The sequence below is a fragment of the Neomonachus schauinslandi genome, chromosome 1 (assembly GCF_002201575.2).
Source record: "Neomonachus schauinslandi chromosome 1, ASM220157v2, whole genome shotgun sequence".
NCBI lineage: Eukaryota > Metazoa > Chordata > Mammalia > Carnivora > Phocidae > Neomonachus > Neomonachus schauinslandi.
In genome coordinates, this window is record NC_058403.1 from 210,933,472 (window position 1) to 210,953,702 (window position 20,231).

The 20,231-nt window shown below is 58.0% G+C and overlaps 1 protein-coding gene across 1 annotated transcript in view; it reads right to left on the reverse strand.

The window, feature by feature from the left end:
* Positions 1–20,231, reverse strand: part of KDM4B (lysine demethylase 4B) — a 134,763-nt gene that overhangs the window by 52,475 nt on the left and 62,057 nt on the right. Inside the window, 1 exon segment of the mRNA XM_044916750.1 lies at positions 3,927–3,976. Coding sequence (XP_044772685.1) covers positions 3,927–3,976 — 50 coding nt within the window.

A 20,231-nucleotide genomic window follows, 5' to 3' on the forward strand; every position in this document is an offset into this window, starting at 1 on the left:
CCAATGACGTGTAGGTCTTGAGGTTAAAGAAAAGCCCCGGGATTCCACGCAAAGGTGCTGGGCTCCTCACCCGAACCGTCACCGAGAGGCGGCCAAGAAGGGCTGCCTCACAAACTCGGCAAGGTCTGGGATGTGCCACAGCAGCAGCCGGTTCTTCCAGGGTCCAGCTCCCTCCAGGACTGACCCCCAGGAACAACCGGCCTGGGGACCGTCCCGGGGGCCGACCCAGACCGTGGGCCCCCAGCCTCCAGGCCAGTGCACACCCCCGACGGGTGGCCAGTTAGAGGGCACACTCACGTGTGTATGGATGTGCTGTGTACGGACACAGGGCCTCACCCACACACCTGCTGGTGGCGGGGGAGGGGGGGCTTCTAAGCGACAGTGTTGGGGGTGGGGGCTGGGAAGCCCGCCGGCAAGGACACGACTGTAACTGCGAGGTTCTAGAAAGTGCGAGGGATTACTGAATCCAGCGACTTTCCTCGGTGCTAAAAGTGTTTCAATTAGAGTTATAGCCCCTGCTGCCCGGCCTGCAGCCTCTCTGCAGTCCCTCTTTTTAATGCACAGTTTAAGTGGCTCTCATTAAAGTTCTAATAAAGGCGCACATTTCAAGTGATTAGCACCAATAACGCGCCAACACATTAATGCTCTCTCCGTGGGCTCCACGACTCTCCCAGCGAGCCCATTTGGAGCTCGGCTATTCATTTTCCATATTCATCGCAAACTCATTCCATCCATCTCAATAATGGAGTCTGTGACGCATGTCCCCCAAAAAGTTTGGAAGGGACACGGAGGAGGGCAGTGACTCACTTGCCCTAGAACCTCTCCCATCCTCCCTCTGAGGAGGGGCGCAGGGGAAGCATGAGGCCAGCCCTCCCACCAACGCCACACCTTCCCACCCTCCCCCAGGGCAGACAGCCCTGGTCCCCGTGCCAAGGAGTGACTTAATGAGTCCACACTGATCACGAAGCAACGATGGGGTGGCCCCCACAGGCCTCTGGCTCCTGGCTCCTCCTCTCCCAGCATCCCACCCCCCGAACCTCCCGCATGTGCCCAGAAAGCAAACCAGGCCAGATCTAGGGACAGCAGGGCCTCGGGGACAGGAAGGACGTGGGGAGCAGGCCCAGCTCCAGGGAGAGTAGCCATGGCCCCAAAGGATCCCGGTTCTAGCTTTTCTAGGTGGCACTCAGATCATCCAAGACTTTTCTTTTCTGATAGAAAAGGCACAGAGAGGAAGAACACGCTGGGCGCGGCTAACTGCAAAATCCCAGGGGACACTAAGCAGAGACGTAGGCAAGGGCGGGTGATGCCAGCCCTGTGGTCACCAGAGAGCACCCGGGTGGACCATTCAGTGGCGCTTTCACCCATGGCTGTGTAGGGGTGAGAAGCTCAACAGTGGCCCCCCAAGATGTCCACGTCCTGCTCCCCAGAACCTGGGACTATGTTCTCTTCCAAGTGGCAGGGGCTCCACAGATGGGATTAAGTGCAGGACCCTGAGATGGGGGCCCCAGTGTCACCACAGGGTCTCCATGGGAGCGAGGCAGAGGGAGGCCATGTGACCACAGACCCGGCCACAGGCTGGAGCCAGTGCCTCTGGAGGCCGGGACGGGTGGGAAAGCCTGCCCTGAGCCACGGAAGGAGCCAGGCCAGCCCACGCCTGGGTTTAGCCCAGCGAGGCCCATGTTGGACTCCTGACCTCCAAACACGAGGGAATAAGCCTGGGGGGTTAATTTGGGCTCTTTTAGGACAGTTTCAGGTTCACAGCGGAAACAGAGAGAATCGCGCTGTTTGGAGCCACTGACTCCATGGTGATTTGTGACAGTGGAAACAGGAAAAGAAAACAACGGGGAATGGGGTGCCTGGGTGGCTCAGATGGTTGAGCGTCTGCCTTCGGCTCTGGTCACGATCTCAGGGTCCCGGGATCGAGCCCCGCATCGGGCTCCCTGCTCGGCGGGGAGCCTGCTTCTCCCTCTGACCCTCCCCCCTCTCATGCTCTCTCTATCTCATTCTCTCTCTCAAATAAATAAATAAAATCTTAAAAAAAAAAGAAAAGAAAAGCAAGACAAGTGCTTGATTTTTTTCCCTTCATATACCACTCTTCAAAATAATGAATTCATTCCCCATCGTCCTCTGAAGGTGATGAACTAGGCTTTTTAAAGAAGTCATGATGGGGGCGCCTGGGTGGCTCAGATGGTTAAGCATCTGCCTTCGGCTCAGGGCATGCTCCCAGGGTCCTGGGATCGAGTCCCGCGTCGGGCTCTCTGCTCGGCGGGGAGGCTGCTTCTCCCTCTCCCTCTGCCTCTCCCACTGCTCATGCTTTCTCTCTATATACATCTCTGTGTCTCAAATGAATAAATAAAATCTTAAAAAAAAAAAAAAAGAAAACAACGGGGAAAAATATTTTTTAACTTATATTTTGAAATTAGTATTTGTAGTCTAAATTTGCATTTTAAAAAAATACGGTGGGAAAACATTTTAATTTGGTTTTTATTTTAGATCTTAATAAATAAGAGAAATCGCTCTTTGCTAGGACCGTGACTGGCATTTCCACGGTGAGAAGCATGCTCCTGATAGTGGGGTTCAGCCCTGCCCGTGAAGACAGAGTCCGGGTTTCCAACAGAAAGGTGAACACGACAACAGGGCCTGCCTCGGGGCTGGGCAAGCCTGGGCCTGGGGGTCTGGCCCCACTCTCTGACAAGACTCCCCCTGTCCTCGTCCTCGGGGAAGCTGTGTGTAGCAGCCGTTTGCTGAACAGATGGGCAACTCTGGGGGCAACTAGGACGGGAGGCCCATTTTCCAGAAAGCTCCACCATTTCCATCTCCAAAGTCAACACGGGCAGGGGAAGAGCACGGTGGGCATTCTTTAGGGGAAGGCATGAGGAAGGGACAAAGGACAGCAGCAGGACATGAGGGAGGCTGCACCAACGCTGAGTGATGGCTTCTGGAAGATTCCATGGCTGCCAGGGGAGAGGGGTCAGGCTGCCTGTCACCGCCACCCAGAGGGTCAGGGTGATCGGATGGGCCCCTGCACTGTCCCAGCAGCTCCTGAACAACGGGGCCGGCTCCCCAACCGCCCCGCCAGCCTGGGGGCTGCCTGCCAGTGAGGGCCAGACTCTTTGGGCCAGCGGGGTCTCTTCACATTGTCCCAGGCGCTTACGGCCACCTGGCGTCAGAACAGAGAGCAGGGCACTGTGACGGGGAGCAACGCGGGAACCCCACCAGCCCCTCTGTCGGGGTGGTCGGGGGCCTCAGCGTCACCCAGTTGGGGGTCTGGCTTGTCTCCAAGGATCCTACGTCCTGAGGGTCTGCCTTTACCCCAAGTGGTCAGTGCCTCCTCTCCAGACACAGCCTGGGACCCTCCCTGACAAATCCCCTCAGCCCAAGAGACCCCTGAGGGGCTGCTGGAGGGGATGTCCGCAGAGGGAGCCCAGGGAGGCAGCCCGCGCACACACAAGCAGACAGCCTGCGGTCACCATGCAGCTGCGGGGCACAATCACTGGACTGCTCGTTTTCCAGACTAAACGCAGACTGTAAGACCTAGAGGAGGGCGTGATGCAGCACCAGGCGCCGGGAGGAAGACAAAAGAACGCGGCTGCCCTCCCCGGCCCGCGGGAGCCTGCAGTCACGTCTGGCAGCTCCGTGCTAACAACCCGGGAAAAACAGAGTTGAAAGCAATGGCATCCTGTGCATCGTTCACGATGTGACAAATCCCATGGGGGGGTGGGGGGGTGGCACAGCAATCTGATCACGAGTGGGAAAGGAAATGGAAAAATCAGACAGTGACATCTTCCGGCACGCCACCACACCCAGAGATGGAAACTCGCACAAAGAGGGAGACCCAGGACCACGGGGCTGCCGCCCCCACCCCCCCACGCCTGCCCGCCCGCAGCCCAGCCCCCAGCCCCCAGCCCGGGGGCGCGGACACCTACCGATGGCCAGCCGCTCCAGGCGCTTGCCATGCTCAGGCGGGATGGCGTACCTACGAGAGAAGGGAGGCACGTCAGACGCGACGTCGTGTGGCCACCACGCATCTGAGGGGCCCCGGGGCTGCGGCCACAGCCTCAGAGCAGAACTGAGCCGCAGCCACTGTGGGCGTTGTGAGAAGGGTGAAGGACAGCGGGGAGGCTGTCAGGGCAGGGACTCACACGGAAGGCCACGGTCTGGGGCCCCCACAGGTTGTGATGGCCTTCCCGGATGCCAGGCTGGACATGCTCCCCACTCAGTGGCACTTAACGTTTACTCCATGAGGCTTAAAAAGCAAAACCTAAAAAAGCGAGCACTGGACTGGAGCTGCAGGGGAGGGGCCAGAGGGGGGGCGGAGAGGAGACCAGGGCCCCCCCCCCGCCCCCCTTGGCAGTCTCCTTGCCTCCCACTCCCCCAGCCCCGGGAGCCACCCGGGGAAGAAACCTCAGCAATGAGAAACACTTCATTTGTCACCACTGCCTAAGTTTTATTTTTACACATTTTACATTTGAAAGATTCCTGAGGCTCCGTCATAAATAAGAAAGATGGAAAGTGAAAGTTTGCAAACAGATGAAGCCAGAGTGACATCCGCTAACACTGTGTGTGGAAGCCGGCGTGCTAGGACGGCGGGGACTCTATCCCGACGGGGACAGCCTGGGCACGGGGTGCCGAGGGGCCCCACCCAGCTGACACACCACCCCAGACTGGGCAGGATGAAAACCTCCGTGTTCAGGCACAGGCGGGCAGAACTGGCGTGTGGGTCCGTAACACCACCAAGCTATAAGCATGGGCCGTCTGTCTGTCCTAAGAAGGACGGGGCACAGTAAAGACCGTCTACACAGCTACTAGAGCACACCCGAGTCCCATCCGGGAGAAACTCCAGGGCTGCGCTTCCTGCCCAGAGGTGACCCTGCCGCCAGGGGACACAGGGCCACGTCTGGGGACATCTGCGATTGTCACGACCACAGGACAAGGTGCTCCTGGCATGGGGGGGGTGGAGCCGGGGATGCTGCTCAGCCCCCACAGCACCCAGGGACGCCGCGCAATGACCCACCCCACGTCCACAGTGCCGAGGGGAAAGACCCTGCGCCAGCACACCTCACATTCTAGAATGAGTCAGACATGGGGGCGCATGGTGCAGCAAGCCCTCCACCCTCCCTCACAGTGCGGGAGGCAGGATAGAAATAGCCCAGGACATGGAAGCCGGCCCAGGCTCTGCAGCTGGCTCAGTCCATTCCAATCGAGAGGGTTATTATTGCTTTTTAATAAAATAAAAGGGGGCAGGGCCAAAAGATAAGGCGGTCTCTAATCTACTAGGATAAAAATAATTAATTTCTGGGCACACCCGCAGGGCCCTGGAGGAGATGGCCCTGCACCTTCGGTTCTGTTGTCAGCGGAGAATTTTCCACTGTCTGGACAAAGATGAGGTGACTCTTCTTTAAACAGCCTTTTATCACTTACATAAGGATGATAAAAGTTAATCCCAATCCAAAGCACCTTTGTGGGATTAACGTCCCCCCCAAACAAGGAAATGAAACATTCCGGTCCTTCTGGGAAGATGCCGGAAGATGGGAGCAACTAATTTATGGCTCCAAGGCTGTGATGATTAATGCAATATCCCCAGTCTACAATGCTGCTTTCACTTAATTACCGCCTGTAATTGGGAGTTGTAAAGATAAGATTAATTGAATCTGGTGGATGTTAAAAGTTTAATACGTTGGAACGTGGCTCCTCTGTTATCAGAAAGTACAGACTGCAGGACGCTGGGCCGAGCGTTCAGAAGAGCGGCCCCCGGAGGGATTATAAAGCATGGGTGGACGGGAAGCCGACAGCCACAGGGACTTCTGGCTCCAACCGCCAAGGGAAAGCTGCCCTCCCACCACTCGGAACAACCCAGCGACAGCCTCAGGGTGCCGAGAAGCCCCAACACCAGGGATGTGCCCCCCAGCCCACACCCCCGCCCCCGCAGGGGCCTCGGTAAGAGGCAAGCCTCAGATCTCAGCAGAAGGCAAGCAGAACTGGGGCGTGGGTCCTTCTGACACACAGCTCTGAGCGAGCTCGGGCCGCCTGCCCAAAGAAGGGGGGTCAGTGAAGGCTCCGTCTGTACGGCTCCTTCCGACGGCTGCGAACCCTGTGGGCTGTAGGTTCCCACGGAGCCCTCTCTCCATGCCACGGCCCTCTGGGTGCCCTGGGAGGCCCCCCGCAATGGGGGCCCAAGTGAGCTGGCTACAGAAGTAGCTAGCCTCCCAACAGGGACGGACATTTGCTCTTGGAGAAAAGTCCCCCCGGGCCCCAAGAGGCCCCCACAGCAGAGCCTCGTCATCCTAGTCACAGCCCCATCCCGCGTCCCGCCACCTGGAGGGGGCATCCCTGACTCTTGGGCCTGGCTCGGGGAGGAAAGAGGGACACGCAGCCATCTGGGTGGGGCATGTCTGCTCACCAACCCCCGAGGCAGGAGCAGCTGTCTGGCCATCAGCGAGCGAGCTCTCGGGGCCATAAAAGAGTTGGTTTTATTGGTCACCGACATGGGAGCAATTTGTCTCGCTCCCCAGGACCTCCGTCCCCATCACAGGGTCAAACTTCACAGCCAAAATCAATCCACTTGGCCGGCCTGCAAACCCCTCTGGACATGGAGCCCCAGTCGGCCGGTGACAAAGGGTTCTTGCATGGTTTCCTCGGACAGTCTCCCCAGGTATTCTGGTCCAGTCCACTCCGGGTGGCCAGCAGGAGGCCTACCCCTGGCCCCTCTCGCCACTCTCGCTCAACCCCAGAGCCCTCTCAGAACTTCCACTGGCTCTCCCCATCCCTCTCTCAGCCAGTGTCAGGAAACCCCTCCGGCAAGGCTGGCTTCCCCTCGCAAGCTGCTGCCCATCGGCCCTGATGTCGTCCCCTTGGTCCAACAGCGCAACACCTCCCCCAGGGCCAGCCACGTCCCACCCCAAGACGGCACCTGGCAACATGCTCCTCCCCCGGACTTGGGCTCGGGTCTGAGGCCCCAGCACCCAAGTCACGGTGGAAGAATCTGGAGAAGCTGGATAAAGGAAGTGGGCAGGACGATCTCCAGAACCTGGTGAGCCGTGAGAAGGCTAGCAGACTGGAGGCTTCAGAGAGCAGAACCAGAAATGGAGGAGTGCAGGGGCGGGGTGGGGTTGTCCTGGGGAAGGCTGCAGAAGGAATGGCCACCTGTGAGGGAATCGCTCGGACTCCTTGCTTGCAGCAGTCTGAGGGACACACAATGTGTCCCGGTCCTGAAGCAGGCCGGGCAGGAGTCTGGAACTTGCTACAAAGTGTCCCGCTTGGGGCCTTTATCTCTGTATTTCACCAGCCCTTCCCCTTCTGCATGTTCTCTCTGCTTTTGAACGTTCTACACTAAGTACTTCTGGGCAACACTAAACCAGAAAGTCCTGGAAGTCGGCACTGTCGGAACGGTATCCCTGGCAACCACTCCAGGTGACCCTGCAGAGGCTGCAGCAGGACCGGATAGGCTCCATAATTCCCGGATTAATGCCGTGGAATTGCCCAGAAGGCCGACAGAGCCAGATTCAGGCATCATTTGCCAGACGCCCTTTGTGGAAAGGCAGTTGTCTGCAGACATCAGGGGCCTCGGGTAGAAAATAAAACAGTTTTAGATTAGGAATGAGGTACATGGGAGGCAACGGGAGACCCCAGGCCCCGGGCCCCCCAGGTGAGAATACAAGACGTGCGAGGCACAGTGGTTGAAAGACTGCTACTGTCCAGCCATTTCACGGTCCAAACGACCGGCCAACCAGAAGGAACACGCTTCAGGCGTGATGGTGAGCTGCCAGACCCGCACCCAGACACCGAGTTCCTGAAGGAAGTGACACCCAGGTCTGGGGAGGGACCAGATGGGCCACTCCAGGACGGTGGGCGTCCCCCAGCCTTCCCTGTGTTTCCTGCTCCTTCATTTACACTTTGAGGTACTCGGAGGGAATGCAACCCCCCCAATCACGGCCACCCCAAGAAGCCAAAGCTGAAACCCGCAAACCTGCCCATAAGGCCGGGTCCAGAGCGGTGAGCAATCACATCCGAGCCCTGCAGCCCAACACACAGGGGGGTCTGACCTGTCTACGAGTGCAGCCTGGACGCTAGAGAGGTGCACCATCCGGCCCACCCCGTGTTCCTGCTGTAACACTGAGGCCAGGGGGCGAGAGGTCTCGCCAGCCCTGCGGAGGCCAGGCCTGAGCCCAAGCTGGTGGCAGAGCCGTCCTGGGGACACTGCGTGGCCCCAGACGTCAGGAGGCTTCTGCCTGCTTGGGTCACAACAGACTCGGGGGCCTAATATACTCCAGGGCTTGTGACGCCAGGCAGGTGGCGGGTGCTTGGGTGGGCGGAGGCCTCAGCCTGGCAGCCGGGCGGCTCTTGGGGCCGGACAGGGCTGGGTAATTAAAAGGAGAGGCGTCCTCTGCGGACTGCACTGCTTGCGGGCCAAGGGACAGGCCACCGCCATTTTACTGACTCACCGGCTGGGGAGAGTCTTCCTGTCTGCCAGGGAAGATGCTATTAATAGTGTCATTTTCTTGGTGTTTTGTTTATTCCCCCGGACTGGCTTGATGGATGTGAATAATTATCAGACTATAAAAGCCAGCAAATGTGCTATTTTCTATCGCTCTAAATCATCAAACAAATAAAGTGTGAAACAGCATTTCTGAATATAATTTTCCCCTCTAATGGCTTAGAATTATTATCAAGAACAATGAAAATAAATAAGCAAATGCCTTGTGAGTTAAAAATTAAATGAGTGTGTCATGAAGAGGAACACAGACCATCTTGGAGAGCAGGGACCTGCTCAGGAGCCGTTAGTTACAATGATGATGAGCAGCAAGGCTTTGGGCTGTGCAGGCCCCCTTCCAGCCAGAGGCGAGAGTGCCCGCGGCCGCCTGGCCCGGGATGGAGTGGCAGGATGCCTTGGACGAGGGTACGGGGGTGCCTGCAGCATGGCACCTGTGCGCCCAGCTGACCCCCAGCAGCCCCGGGATCCTGAGTGTTGTTGCCCCACACGGCCCCCATGGGGACAGCCACAGGGAACCTCAGAAAGGCTGCCAGGGGGCGGCCTCTGCCTCTCCTCTCCCGGGCCATGGACCAGCGATGCCAGAGGGATTGCTGACTCTCAGACCACCAAGAAAACCCACGCTCATGGGGCAAAGGATGAGCAACGTGAGACTCCGGCGGAAGGAATCCCACCCACCCCACGGAGCCCAGGGGTGTGCCGGCGGGCCACCCCTCATCTTTTCGGACGTGCTGGCTGCCCCAGGCTTCAGGGCCCCGTTACAGGTGGACTCAGGTCCCTTGCCAGGAGAGCAGCATTTCTACGGTACGTTCTCCTGCCTGCTGCAAGGGTAACAAGACTTGCTGGGGGCAAGGCTCTCAAATCCCCAACCACCCTTCTCACGAGGCCCCTCAGCCCCTCCTGGGGCCCCCGCATGGAATTGTCTTGCTCGGAGTCAAGACGTGCAACACCGTGACACTTTTTTCCCCCCCAAGACTCATGCGACTCTCTGCCGGTGACAATCGCCAAGCCTGACAGCTTCCACTGTACGCGGCTCCCAGCGATCAGGTGCCATGATGAGAAGGCTCATCTCCCTGGCCTTCCTCTCTGTTGAGGAACACATGCCAAGAGCAGGGGTCCAGCCAGGAGCACTTTGGAAATGTCAGCTCAGCCTGACGCGTGTTGGAGGGTGAGGAAGTTAATTTCACACTGTGTGCACAAGGCCTGGGCAGACAGGCCCCTGGCCGTTTAACATGCTATAATTACGGAAACAGAAACAAGAAGGCAGAGGCTACTGGAAGTGCTGAGACCATGTGTCAAGTTGGAGGCCACCTGGCATGAGCCAGCCGCCCATACAAGCCCAGGGCTCCCATGTGCTGGGCATGCAGAAAAGCCGTTATTGCTGCAATCTTCAAACACAAAGCCCCGTATCGGCCCACACAGCCAGCACCCACTCTAGCCACACGTTGGCTGGACAGTTCCAGCACACGGCCCCGTGGTCTGGGTGGGCCAAGCAGAACGACCTAGTCAAGGAATGGGCTGCCCCACAAGCCTCCCAGCTGCCGGGGCACCATCTCTGAGCTGGTTAGTGGAGCAGGAGGGCCCAGAGAAACACAGTCACGAGTGGTCACCCCTCATCTGGTGACCACTGAGACGAGCCATATCAACTGGATCTACTGAAATGGCCAAGCACATTAGGCGACTTCTGCGTCCAGCATTTCATGCATGGCAGGTAAGTTATGCCTCGATAAATCTATTAACAAGGCCCCAGCCCTGTGGACATGGGAGCAATGAGTCAGTCCTTGCCCCAGTTTCTGGGCTCAGTGCCAGAGATGCACCTGGCCCTTCAGTGTCTTCTAGGCCTTGAACCAAGGCATCCACCAGGTTAATATGAGCCCGGTCAGGGGAACCAGAAACCTACAGATAACCCCTCTGGAAAAGGCACCAGGCCCTGGTGGTTTTACTGAGAGCACCAAAAAACCGTCACGCTAAAGGGCTGTGCCCACTTATGCACATGGTTACCAAACAGACAAGGAGATCAGATGCTACTGAACTCCTTCTATGAATCTGGCATATTTTTGAATGAATGAAGGAATGAATGAATGGGAAACCCTGTCACCAACACAGAACAAAGACACACGGGAAAATGATAGGCCAGTCTCACATAGCTGCAAAGTCCTAAGTAAAATCTTAGAAAATCAGACACCAAAGTGTATTATAAGACCAAGAGGGTCTTGTCATCCCCAGGGTTGCAAAGACAGTCCCACAAATAGAACTCTATGTAAAACAGCAAGCCATTCAGTATAAAAGTTCTTAGCCGGGTGCCTGGGTGGCTCAGTTGGTTAAGCGACTGCCTTCGGCTCAGGTCATGATCCTGGAGTCCTGGGATCGAGTCCCACGTCGGGCTCCCTGCTCAGCAGGGAGTCTGCTTCTCCCTCTGACCCTACCCCCTCTTGGGCTCTCTCTCTCACTCTCTCTCTCTCAAATAAATAAATAAAATCTTTAAAAGAAAAAAAATTTTTTAAATAAAAAATAAAAGTTCTTAGCCAACTAGCCTAGGAGGGACCTCCCCATGGTCACGGTTCATGATGAGGCAGGAGAGGCATTCTGGAAAGTCGGGAACAAGGAAAGCCACCCATTATGACAACACTCATCAGTGCCATACTGAAGATGCTAGCCACTGTCACAGCTCAAGAAAAAAGATAAAAAGACAGTAACAATTAGAAGGGAAGAGACAAACTCTTTTATTAAAGCACGGGGACAGGAGGACCCATGGGCAGAAAGATGTGCTGCCAAAGTGACAAACTCTTTTATAAACAACACAATGTTCGACCTGGGAAAGCTAAGAACAAGCTGGTAAACAACAGAACGAAGCATTCCAGTAAGGAAGCAGAACGATCGGCGTGCGGACAGCCTGACGTCCTCTGCACCAGAAAGACATTCACAGCAGGCCATGAAACCCGCTAGGGTAGACCCTGCCCTTGTCTGTGGTCCAGAAGCAGGAGCTCCTCCCCACAAAGGAGGTCAAACATAAACCTGGGCGTGTGCCCACCACTGACAGAATCACAGAGTCTGACCTGGGAGAACCGATGCGCATCTCAGCGAAGCTGGCGCTGCTGCGTAACGTGACCACTCAGAGCCTCTGACCAGAGCAGGAGGGCCACAAACGCGTATCAGAATGCCCCCTCCCCCATGAGCCAGTCCTTCAGTAAACGAGGTAAGGGGACCACCTCGTGATCTGACACCAGCTCCGGCTGACCTCACGACACAAGCGCTCACTATCCTGGGCGTGAGCAGGGCGGCCTTATCACGATGGTGGAGTGTGAAAGAAGCACTAACAATGGTCACACCGGGTGGCACGGGTCAACTGGGGCGGATGGTCACCCCACACCCCAGTCTGGAGAAATAAAACGTTAGAAAAAGCATCCAGCAGACAGACTTGCCTTTAAACCACGAGCGAAGAGGTGCAAAGACCTGCAAAGATGGAGAGCCTGGGGTCCCTGTGCCCACTGGGATGGGAGGAGGAAGAGCCGTCACCAGCCCAGTCTACCTGGAAGGGGAGAGACACCAGGACCCCGTCCCAGACACTCAGGAGAGAAACCAGAGTGCATTTCCAAGTCCCTCCGGCCCAGGGGGACTCCCGTGCAGCAAGAAGCTCAGCCGGGACCACAGAGCCCCCCCAGCTCTGTGAGTGGGCAGCCGGAACTGTCTGACAGCAAATGGACGGCTGCCCAATTTCTATCAAGAAATCCCATCTTAACTCCCAAGGAACCTCATTCTGCGGAGAGGCAGCCTCCCTCATTTGTCCCGGTGCTGGGGTCCCTTGATGCAGCAAATACAAACACTTGCTGGGGACACAGGACCGGCCAAGGCCCAGGGTGGCTTGTTCCCAGAAAAGAGCCTTATTGAGCCACGGCGGTTTTATCTTTAATGGATCGTTTTACGGGACAATAGGCAATGGAATTCAGTAGCTGGCACAAGCAGCGTCAAGGATTTCAAATAATGACGTTTCTATTGAAACACACACAGGAGATAAACAGCGAAAACAGGGAGTCTCCGATGGGATGACCGTGGCGAGGATGCCAAATGGACGGGCCTACTGGACGGAGACAAAGGGGTGCTGGCCCAGCACGGCCCCATGGGAACCGCGGATGCGGAGGCGCTGGGCCCAGTTCACATGTGGCCAGCCCACGTTAATTAAGAAAGAGACTTTACAAGGCCAGTGGTGTCGAGCCTGCCATTAAATGCCGAACTGGAGGCATCCGATCCCAAGCCCCGGTTTATTTTAGACCTGTGAATTATTTTTGTTATAGGACGGGACTGAAAATGCCAAGTCACATGCGTGCTTGTTTTTGATGTTTTTGAAATGGTGGTGGGGGGGGGCCTTCTGAGGTGAGGCTTCCAAAGGCAGGCACCGAGGACAGAGCATCCAGACACGGGGCCGCCACGGTCTCCCCCTCGTAGAACTGGCCTGAATTTCTGCTCATAAAGCATGCCAGAGGCAGCCTCCCATCGAGCCCACACCCATGCCCCATGGGCCACCTGCTCCGGCCCCCAAGCTCCTCAGGCGGCGGCAGCGTGGGCTGGAGCGGGGATGCCCCTGGAGGTGCCTGTGTGGAAACATGCAGGCTGTGTGAGTGGGAAGGAAGAGGGACGGGTCTGTGAGAGCACGAGAGCTCAGAAGGGATGGGGCTGGTGGCTCAGGAGCCCAAGATGGCAGTTCCCTTTCGTCTGCAGCCCAGAGGAATTGGATAGGCCAGGGTCAGCTACCCCAACTCGTAGCAGCACGGGCCCAGGACACAGCAATAAGCTGGTTGGGGCCTGGGAGGGTGGCTGGGAGTCCAGCTCTCTCCACTGGCTGAGAGCAGCCAGGAGGACATCTTCAACTGGGGGGAGGCTCAGGTCTACTAAAGTGATTTCCCATGTCCTGGACACGTTGGCGTTCACTGTCACGCACACACCCACGGACAGCAAGGCCTACTGACCCTCGTGTGGACACACGCTAACAGTGAGGGCCCCTGGGTGTCTCCGACTTGCCCTCTTAACCACGGGGCTGGCTTTGGAGAGTACACGGGTTACACCATCTTTATCAACAGATGCCCAGGGGCTCCAGCTTGCACGTGTCAGGTGAGTCTCAGCCTACTGTCCAGGAGGCCAAGGCCACAGGGCACTCGGGGTCACTGGCGCTTCGGGGAGGGTTAAGCTCACACCTGGGCTGAGTTGGCTCAGCTTAGCATCAGGCTGGAGAGAGCAGGCAGACCGAGCCTCCGGGGGAGGCCACTGAAGGAGGGCCGCTAACAGGTCTCGTTCTCGCAACGCGAGCACCACCCAGCCCAGCCCATGCCTGCCCCGCTCCGTCTGAAGGCCGCAAGGCCTCCCCACCTCCTGCTACTGTGCCAACATGAAGGGGGAGCCCATTCACAGCCAGGTTTTTAAGCAAAGTTGACAAAGACTCGTTCTCTCTCTCGCCTCACAGATTTGCAGGCATCTCCCTTCAGAGAAGCTGAAATCTGCCGACAGCAACCTCACTAGCATGAGAGAAATTTGCCATGGAAACCAGACCCTACACGCAGACCCCGAATCTCTGATGGCTCGTCTACAGTACCAGGCGGTGTGGGGAGCGACCCTGGCCAGGCTGGCCCCGGCTCGGCAGCGGGAGGAGGGGTCCCCACCACCAGCCGCAGACTCGGCGGCTCAGTCAGCTCCTGATCCAAACGCTGCCAGGTGGGAGAGTCTCAGGATGGGAATTCATGCTCAGTGACGACATTTCGAACAGAAGAACCAACAGTTTCTTAGAGGGCTGGGCGGAGAGAGGACTCCAGCTACTGGCCTGGCACTCTGGCCTGGGAGGAGCTCGGGGCGCCCCACAGCCAAATCCCCGCATCTCTTAATCTACGCTGGTGCACGTTACCACTCTGAACAAAGGACTCCAAAAAAGTGAAGGGCCATCTGCTCCTGCCAGACCAAGCCGGTGGGGTGGTGGGACAGGCCAGTGACGTCTGTGTCTGCGAGCGGCAGGGAGACAGAGGATGATGACGCCCAGTGGAGCAGGAGGGCGCTAGCCTGACCTGCTGGCCCCGGGCCCGCCTTCCCAGCTGATGCATCCTCTTGCTGGGATGTGGCGAGGGGAGGAACTCATCCACCACCAACCAGCCAGTCCCACAGTCCCATGCCCCTGGCCTGGCTGCCCACCCTCCCGCTACGCCCCTCTCCACAGGCTGCCCGACTCCATCTCTTCCCCCAGGCCTCAGCCCTCTGGGCTCTCCTGACCCCGTCTGGGGGTGCCCGGCCACCACCCAGCCTGGCCCTGCTCTGGGGGTGTGGGGCCACACCGTGAGCTCCCATCCTGACAGGTGCCATCAGTCCTGGCGTGGTTCATGCCAGACCCAGAGTGGGCACTCCACTGGGCCAGGAGCTGACCCACAAAACCACCTCTGTTCGGCACCCACCCCTCTCCCTTGCCCCGCCTCCGACCTGTAGCTGGACAGTGTTTGCCGGGCTCCCAGCTGTAAATGCGGCCATGTGATCAGGCACCGGCCAGTAAGAGGCGAGCGAAAGCCTGGGGCGCTGCCTCCTGTGTCTACTCATCAAAGTTTCTGGAACACGTCCCCCTCTTGCCCCACCTGGACACCCAGGGTGACCTCCGCTGAAGCCACGCGCTTAAGATGGCAGAACGGTGCCCGAATCTCTGTCTCCGTCTCCCACGGGAACCTACCAGCTTCAATTTCAGCTCAGAGGGGCTTGACTCAGGGACCATTCTGGGGACTCCGTAAGAGAAGAGTCCTCTCCCTCCCACACCTTCAAGTCCAGGCCACCTCTGCCACCTGGGACACACCCTGACCCCAAGGCTGAGCGGCCGCCCCCCAAACCCGAGGGCCAGGGTGGAGCAGTGGCAGGGCCCCCACCCCCCCGCCCCGAGCTCCGCAGCCCCGAGCAGGTGTCCAACCAGCCTGTGCCTCACCTGTGCGGGGGGGCGGCGTGGGGCTGCAACAAGCACCCCCATGGCCCCTACTGTCAGGATTTCTCAATGTGTCCCCGCGTGCAGTAACGGACTGCATACACAAGCATCAGGTAAAAACGCTAAAGTGGCGTATGCAGCTGGCCCAACGCAGAAACAGCCCGAACGCCCATCACCCGTGAACAGATGAACAGATGGAGGCAGAGTCGTACAGCGGAAAACCCTACAGCCACAGAAATAAATCAGCTCCTGCCACGTGGAATGGGGTGCGTCTTCCTCCCCAACTCCCAGCACAAATGCAAGGTACAAATAAGTCTGTTTGTATGGCGCTCGAATCCAGCCACCACTCAGCCACATCACCCAGGGCCACAGACACACGTAGGAAAAGGACCCACAGAAGCAGCCACATGAGTACCATCGAGTCAGGAGGAGAAGAGGCAGAAGGACGGTAGTCAGCTCTGGGTGGGGAGGGGGCTGCGGAGGAAGGGGCACGGGGTGGGCGGGGGGAGGTTCGTTTCCCAACACTGTCGGGATTACGCGGGGGTTGACTCCAATAAACGGTACATAAATACATATCTTTGGGGCATGTACATATTTTGCACATTCTGTGCACTGAGCTATAGTTTGCAACAAAGGCGTTATGACAGACACCGTTCTCAGATGCCCCTAAGACGCCTGGCCCCTGCTCATAGTGACTCGAACATTTTCTTGTGCTGCTGTGAGGGGTTTTTGCTGTAATAACTAAGGTCCCACATCAGGAGACCCTGATATAGGGAGATTACCCTGGATGGGCCTGACCTAAGCAGGTGAGCCCTCAAAAGCGGGGGGTGGGGGCCCCCCTTCAAGTCCGCAGTGCCAGTGGGAGGGGATCCCAGGTAGGGCTGAGGATGGAGGGGGGCACATGGCAAGCCTTGAGTGACCTCTAGATGCCGACAGCAGCCCAGGGCTGGCAGCCAGCAAGGACGTGGGACCTCACTCCTACCACTGCAAGGAACAGAACTCTGCCAACGACCCAGACGGGACCGGAGGTGGGCCTTCCCCGGGGCCCGCCGACACCTCGATTCCAGCCTCTGAGAGCCTCAACTGAGGAGCTGGCTGGCCCAGGCCTCAGTTCTGCCCTACAGAACCGAGAGCAAATAAATGCAGACCACATGCCCGCTGGTTGGTCATGCAGCAAGAGAAAACCAAAACCACCTCTGCTCAAGGTTAGGAGAAAAGAAACACATCAAAACTCTCTGACAGAAGGGTGCCAGGACGCTCACATCTGTCCACTGTGTGCACTGGGTGCGAGGCTGCTCTGTTCACTTTTCTCTTCCCTTTTCTGAGAGTGGAAGTTTCTTTTGTTTTTTTGTTTTTTAAGAGTACACTTCAAATAGAACAGCACAGAAACTGGGAAGACTTACTTTGCAGGGGAGACACCTGACCACCCACCTCAGCCAGGGGACCGAGGCCAACGTCCGCAATCACAAGCCGTGGTGATGGCACCCCCCCCCCCCCGCCGAGATAGCATCAGGAGAAGGGCCCTTGACTCAGGGGTTCTCCTCCCCAAACCCAAACGCCCAGTCTCACCATGAGAAAAACCCCAGACAAATTCAAGGAAGGGGCTTCCTACAAAACCCCTTCCCCGTCCTCCGCACCACTGTCAAGGAGCATCAAACACAGGGCAGTCTGAGAAACTGTCCCAGCCCGGAGGAGCCCAAGGAGACATGACAACTCTGTGTCACAGGGGAGCCTGGGATGGAAAAGGGGCATTGGGGGAAACAGAAAATAGGAATAAACTGGACTTTGCTTACTGAGAATGTATTGACGTGGGTCCATTAACTGCAGCAGGGTCCTGGCCCGACAGAAGAGCCCAGCGGGGAATCAGTTTGGGTGGGGAAGGGCTTGGACTACCTCCTCGGTGTTTCCTTAAATCCAAAACAGTTCTAAACACCAAAGTCTTTTTTCAAAAAAGAGAGTATGCCGCCAAAACAGTGGGGAAAGGGGCCCGTGACAACCATGGGAGGCACGAGGAGAGCGCCCCGCGGCGGAGCGTTTGCCTGGGGTGCACTCTGACACCCCAAGCCCGATTCCCAGACCCCACCAGCCGCAGTGCTGCCCGCCGTCCAGGCTCGTGGTGAGGCGTCAGGCCATCCGCAATAACAGAGGAACCCCCGCTCTCTCTCGCTGGCTTTTTGAGGAGAGCATATGGTGAGATTTTTCCTTAGCAGAAGGCTGACCTTCCTCCGCTTAGCGCGATGTTAAAATCACTTTGCATTCCCTGAACAAACACCAACTGTGTCTGTCCCCGCCAGCATGCCGCAAGAGGCAAGGAGCCAGCCCACGGGCACAGATCCCGCCGCCGGCAGAGTGGAGCCCCTGGGAGGGCGCCCCAAAATGTGCTAGGTTTCCGGGGTTCTCTGGTCCACCCCAAGCGGCACACGTCACGTGCTCTCACATAACACACTGTCAGGTGTTGCTGGAGCAGCGCCAGGTGATTAGACTTCCAGGCGTGTGACGCCGGAAGAAGGGAATCAGACAAACGGAATGGTCTGGAATTCTCACTGCACTGCACCACACTGTGCAAAGTTCTCCAAAACTGCCTGTTGTACTCGCCATGCTAACTAATGACGCAATCCCATTCTCGCGGTCTGATGACACCTGATGCCCTAGTTTGAGAACGCAAAGGTCTCTCCGGCATCAGGATTAGGAGTTAATTTTCCAATGCTAACATCAGCTTTCGGTTTTTGCACTACACAACCCCGACAAGCAGAACACCTGTGGTTCCGATCAAGAAGTCAGGCCGAGGGCTCTATGAAGCCCAGGAGGGGACCTGGGTGGGGGTGACACAGCTATCATTCCTGCAAGCTCCCTATGCACAGGCCCTCCTGGCCGTGGCGTGAACCCACATATCCTAACACTGAGCCAACATCATGATGCCAAGCTCCAGAGCGCAAGGTGCAAAGCCCAACTGGAAGCGAACGCTCCAGCCGGGGCCCCCCAGCGCTTTGGGTAAGGTGGGTTAGGTGGCTCTTAGTGACCTCCTGAAGCACCAGGTCCCAGGTCTTCTGGGCACAGTCCGGTAGGGGTACCCCAGAGGACAGACTCAGGCTGCCTGCGGGAGGAGACACTTTTCCTTTCTCTCCTGGATGCACGCACACATGCACGCACGCCCCGAGTGCACATGGTCACACGCACACACATCTGCACACTCTAGGGTGACCAGAGTCCGAAGTCTGCCCGGCTCAGAGAGGCTCCGGGATGCAGGACTTCCGGCTCTGAAGCCAGGGAAGTTGCACGGGTCACCCCCCCACACACACACGCCTCAGAAGGGGACAGCGGGCACACAGATCAGGCACAGCAGAACAAAGGACAATCAGTTCTGCTGCCGTAGCCGCTGCAATCACTGTCCAAAGAGGAGACTCTGGAAGGGGGACCAAGAAGGCTCTTCCTGCCGGCCCATGGCCCGCGCATCAAACGGGGAAGCTGAGTGCCACAGCGGGCCCAGCGGCAGCCTGCAGAGGTCCCGACCCAGAACCAACAGGCCGGGAAGCTGGGCCTCAGTGGGTCTAGCTCAGCGCTCTCGGGACCTCCCCTGGCCATCTGGGACAGTGGCCATCTTCCTGCAGAAGGGGGCTCCTTCTGCAGGGAGGGAGCTGGGCCCCATCAGGAAACTCCCCCAGTGGCCTGTTTGGGGAGAAGGACTCTGGCTGTGGCTGCAGGGCTGGGCCACTCTGCAGACAGATTTCAGCATCCTGCGGGGAGCGGTCACAGGGCCCCAAGAGCAGGACTCCGCAGCCCGGCGCGCTGACTCACACACCAAGGGATCCACCTCACCACCTTATCTATTCCCTTTTAATCTCGGGGTTCTGACACCTCCTGCCTCAGTGGGAGTCTGCTCTCGGGGGAGCTTCCTGCTCTGAAACACTCCTTCTGTTGCTGTTTCCGCCACCTTAGCGCAGGACCTGGGGCTGAGGCAAGCGGAGCCTGGCCGGGTTCCCCAGCATGCTAACAAGGCACAGATTGACTGCCTTCCTTCCGGCATCCTGATGGGTCTTTTCCATCCAGCCTCCCCAGGCACGGTGGTCACACTGAGCTGCCACGGGGCTCTGTCCCCAGATGCCCAAATGGGGGTTTGGCCCTGGGGCGGGGGAAGGCGGGGAGGAGGGAGAGTGTCCATTTCCCTTCTGCATCTTGTGCGGGTGACAGGACATGGTGTTGGGAAGCTGAGTTATTAAAACCAATCTGTGAAGCTGTCAGGCTCCTACCAATCTCCATCCATATCGGTGCCGAGCCGAGCCCTCCCTGACACCACAGGGCCTCTCGGGGGCCAGAGCCAGGCAGCTGGGAGGAGTTACTCCTGTTGCCTGATGAGGGGCTGTGCCTGAGTCAGGGAATGGGGACCCCTGGTCCCCACTGAGCCAAGCTCTCAGAAGCCATGAAGTCTCCAAGCCTTCTCCAGGTGCCGCCTCCTTTGGGTGCTGGCCCTCCCCACCACGGGCCTTCGGGGCTGCCGCCCAGGGCAGCTTCACCTGGCTCCATCCACCACCTGGACTTCTCAGTCCCAAGCTCCCTGGGGACTAAGCAGAGACCCTCAAGGTGCCTGGCTCAGCACTGTGGTCCAGCAACGCCCCCTGCAGCCAAGCCTGGGGAGTCTGCTTTGGACACCAAGAAGGAGGCAAGGAGGCAGGGAGGGAGAGAGGCAGGGAAGGAAGGAGGGAAGGAGGGAGGGAGGAAGGGAGGAAGGGAGGCAGGGAGGGAGGAAGGGAGGAAGGGAGGAAGGGAGGCAGGGAGGCAGGGAGGCAGGGAGGCAGGGAGGCAGGGAGG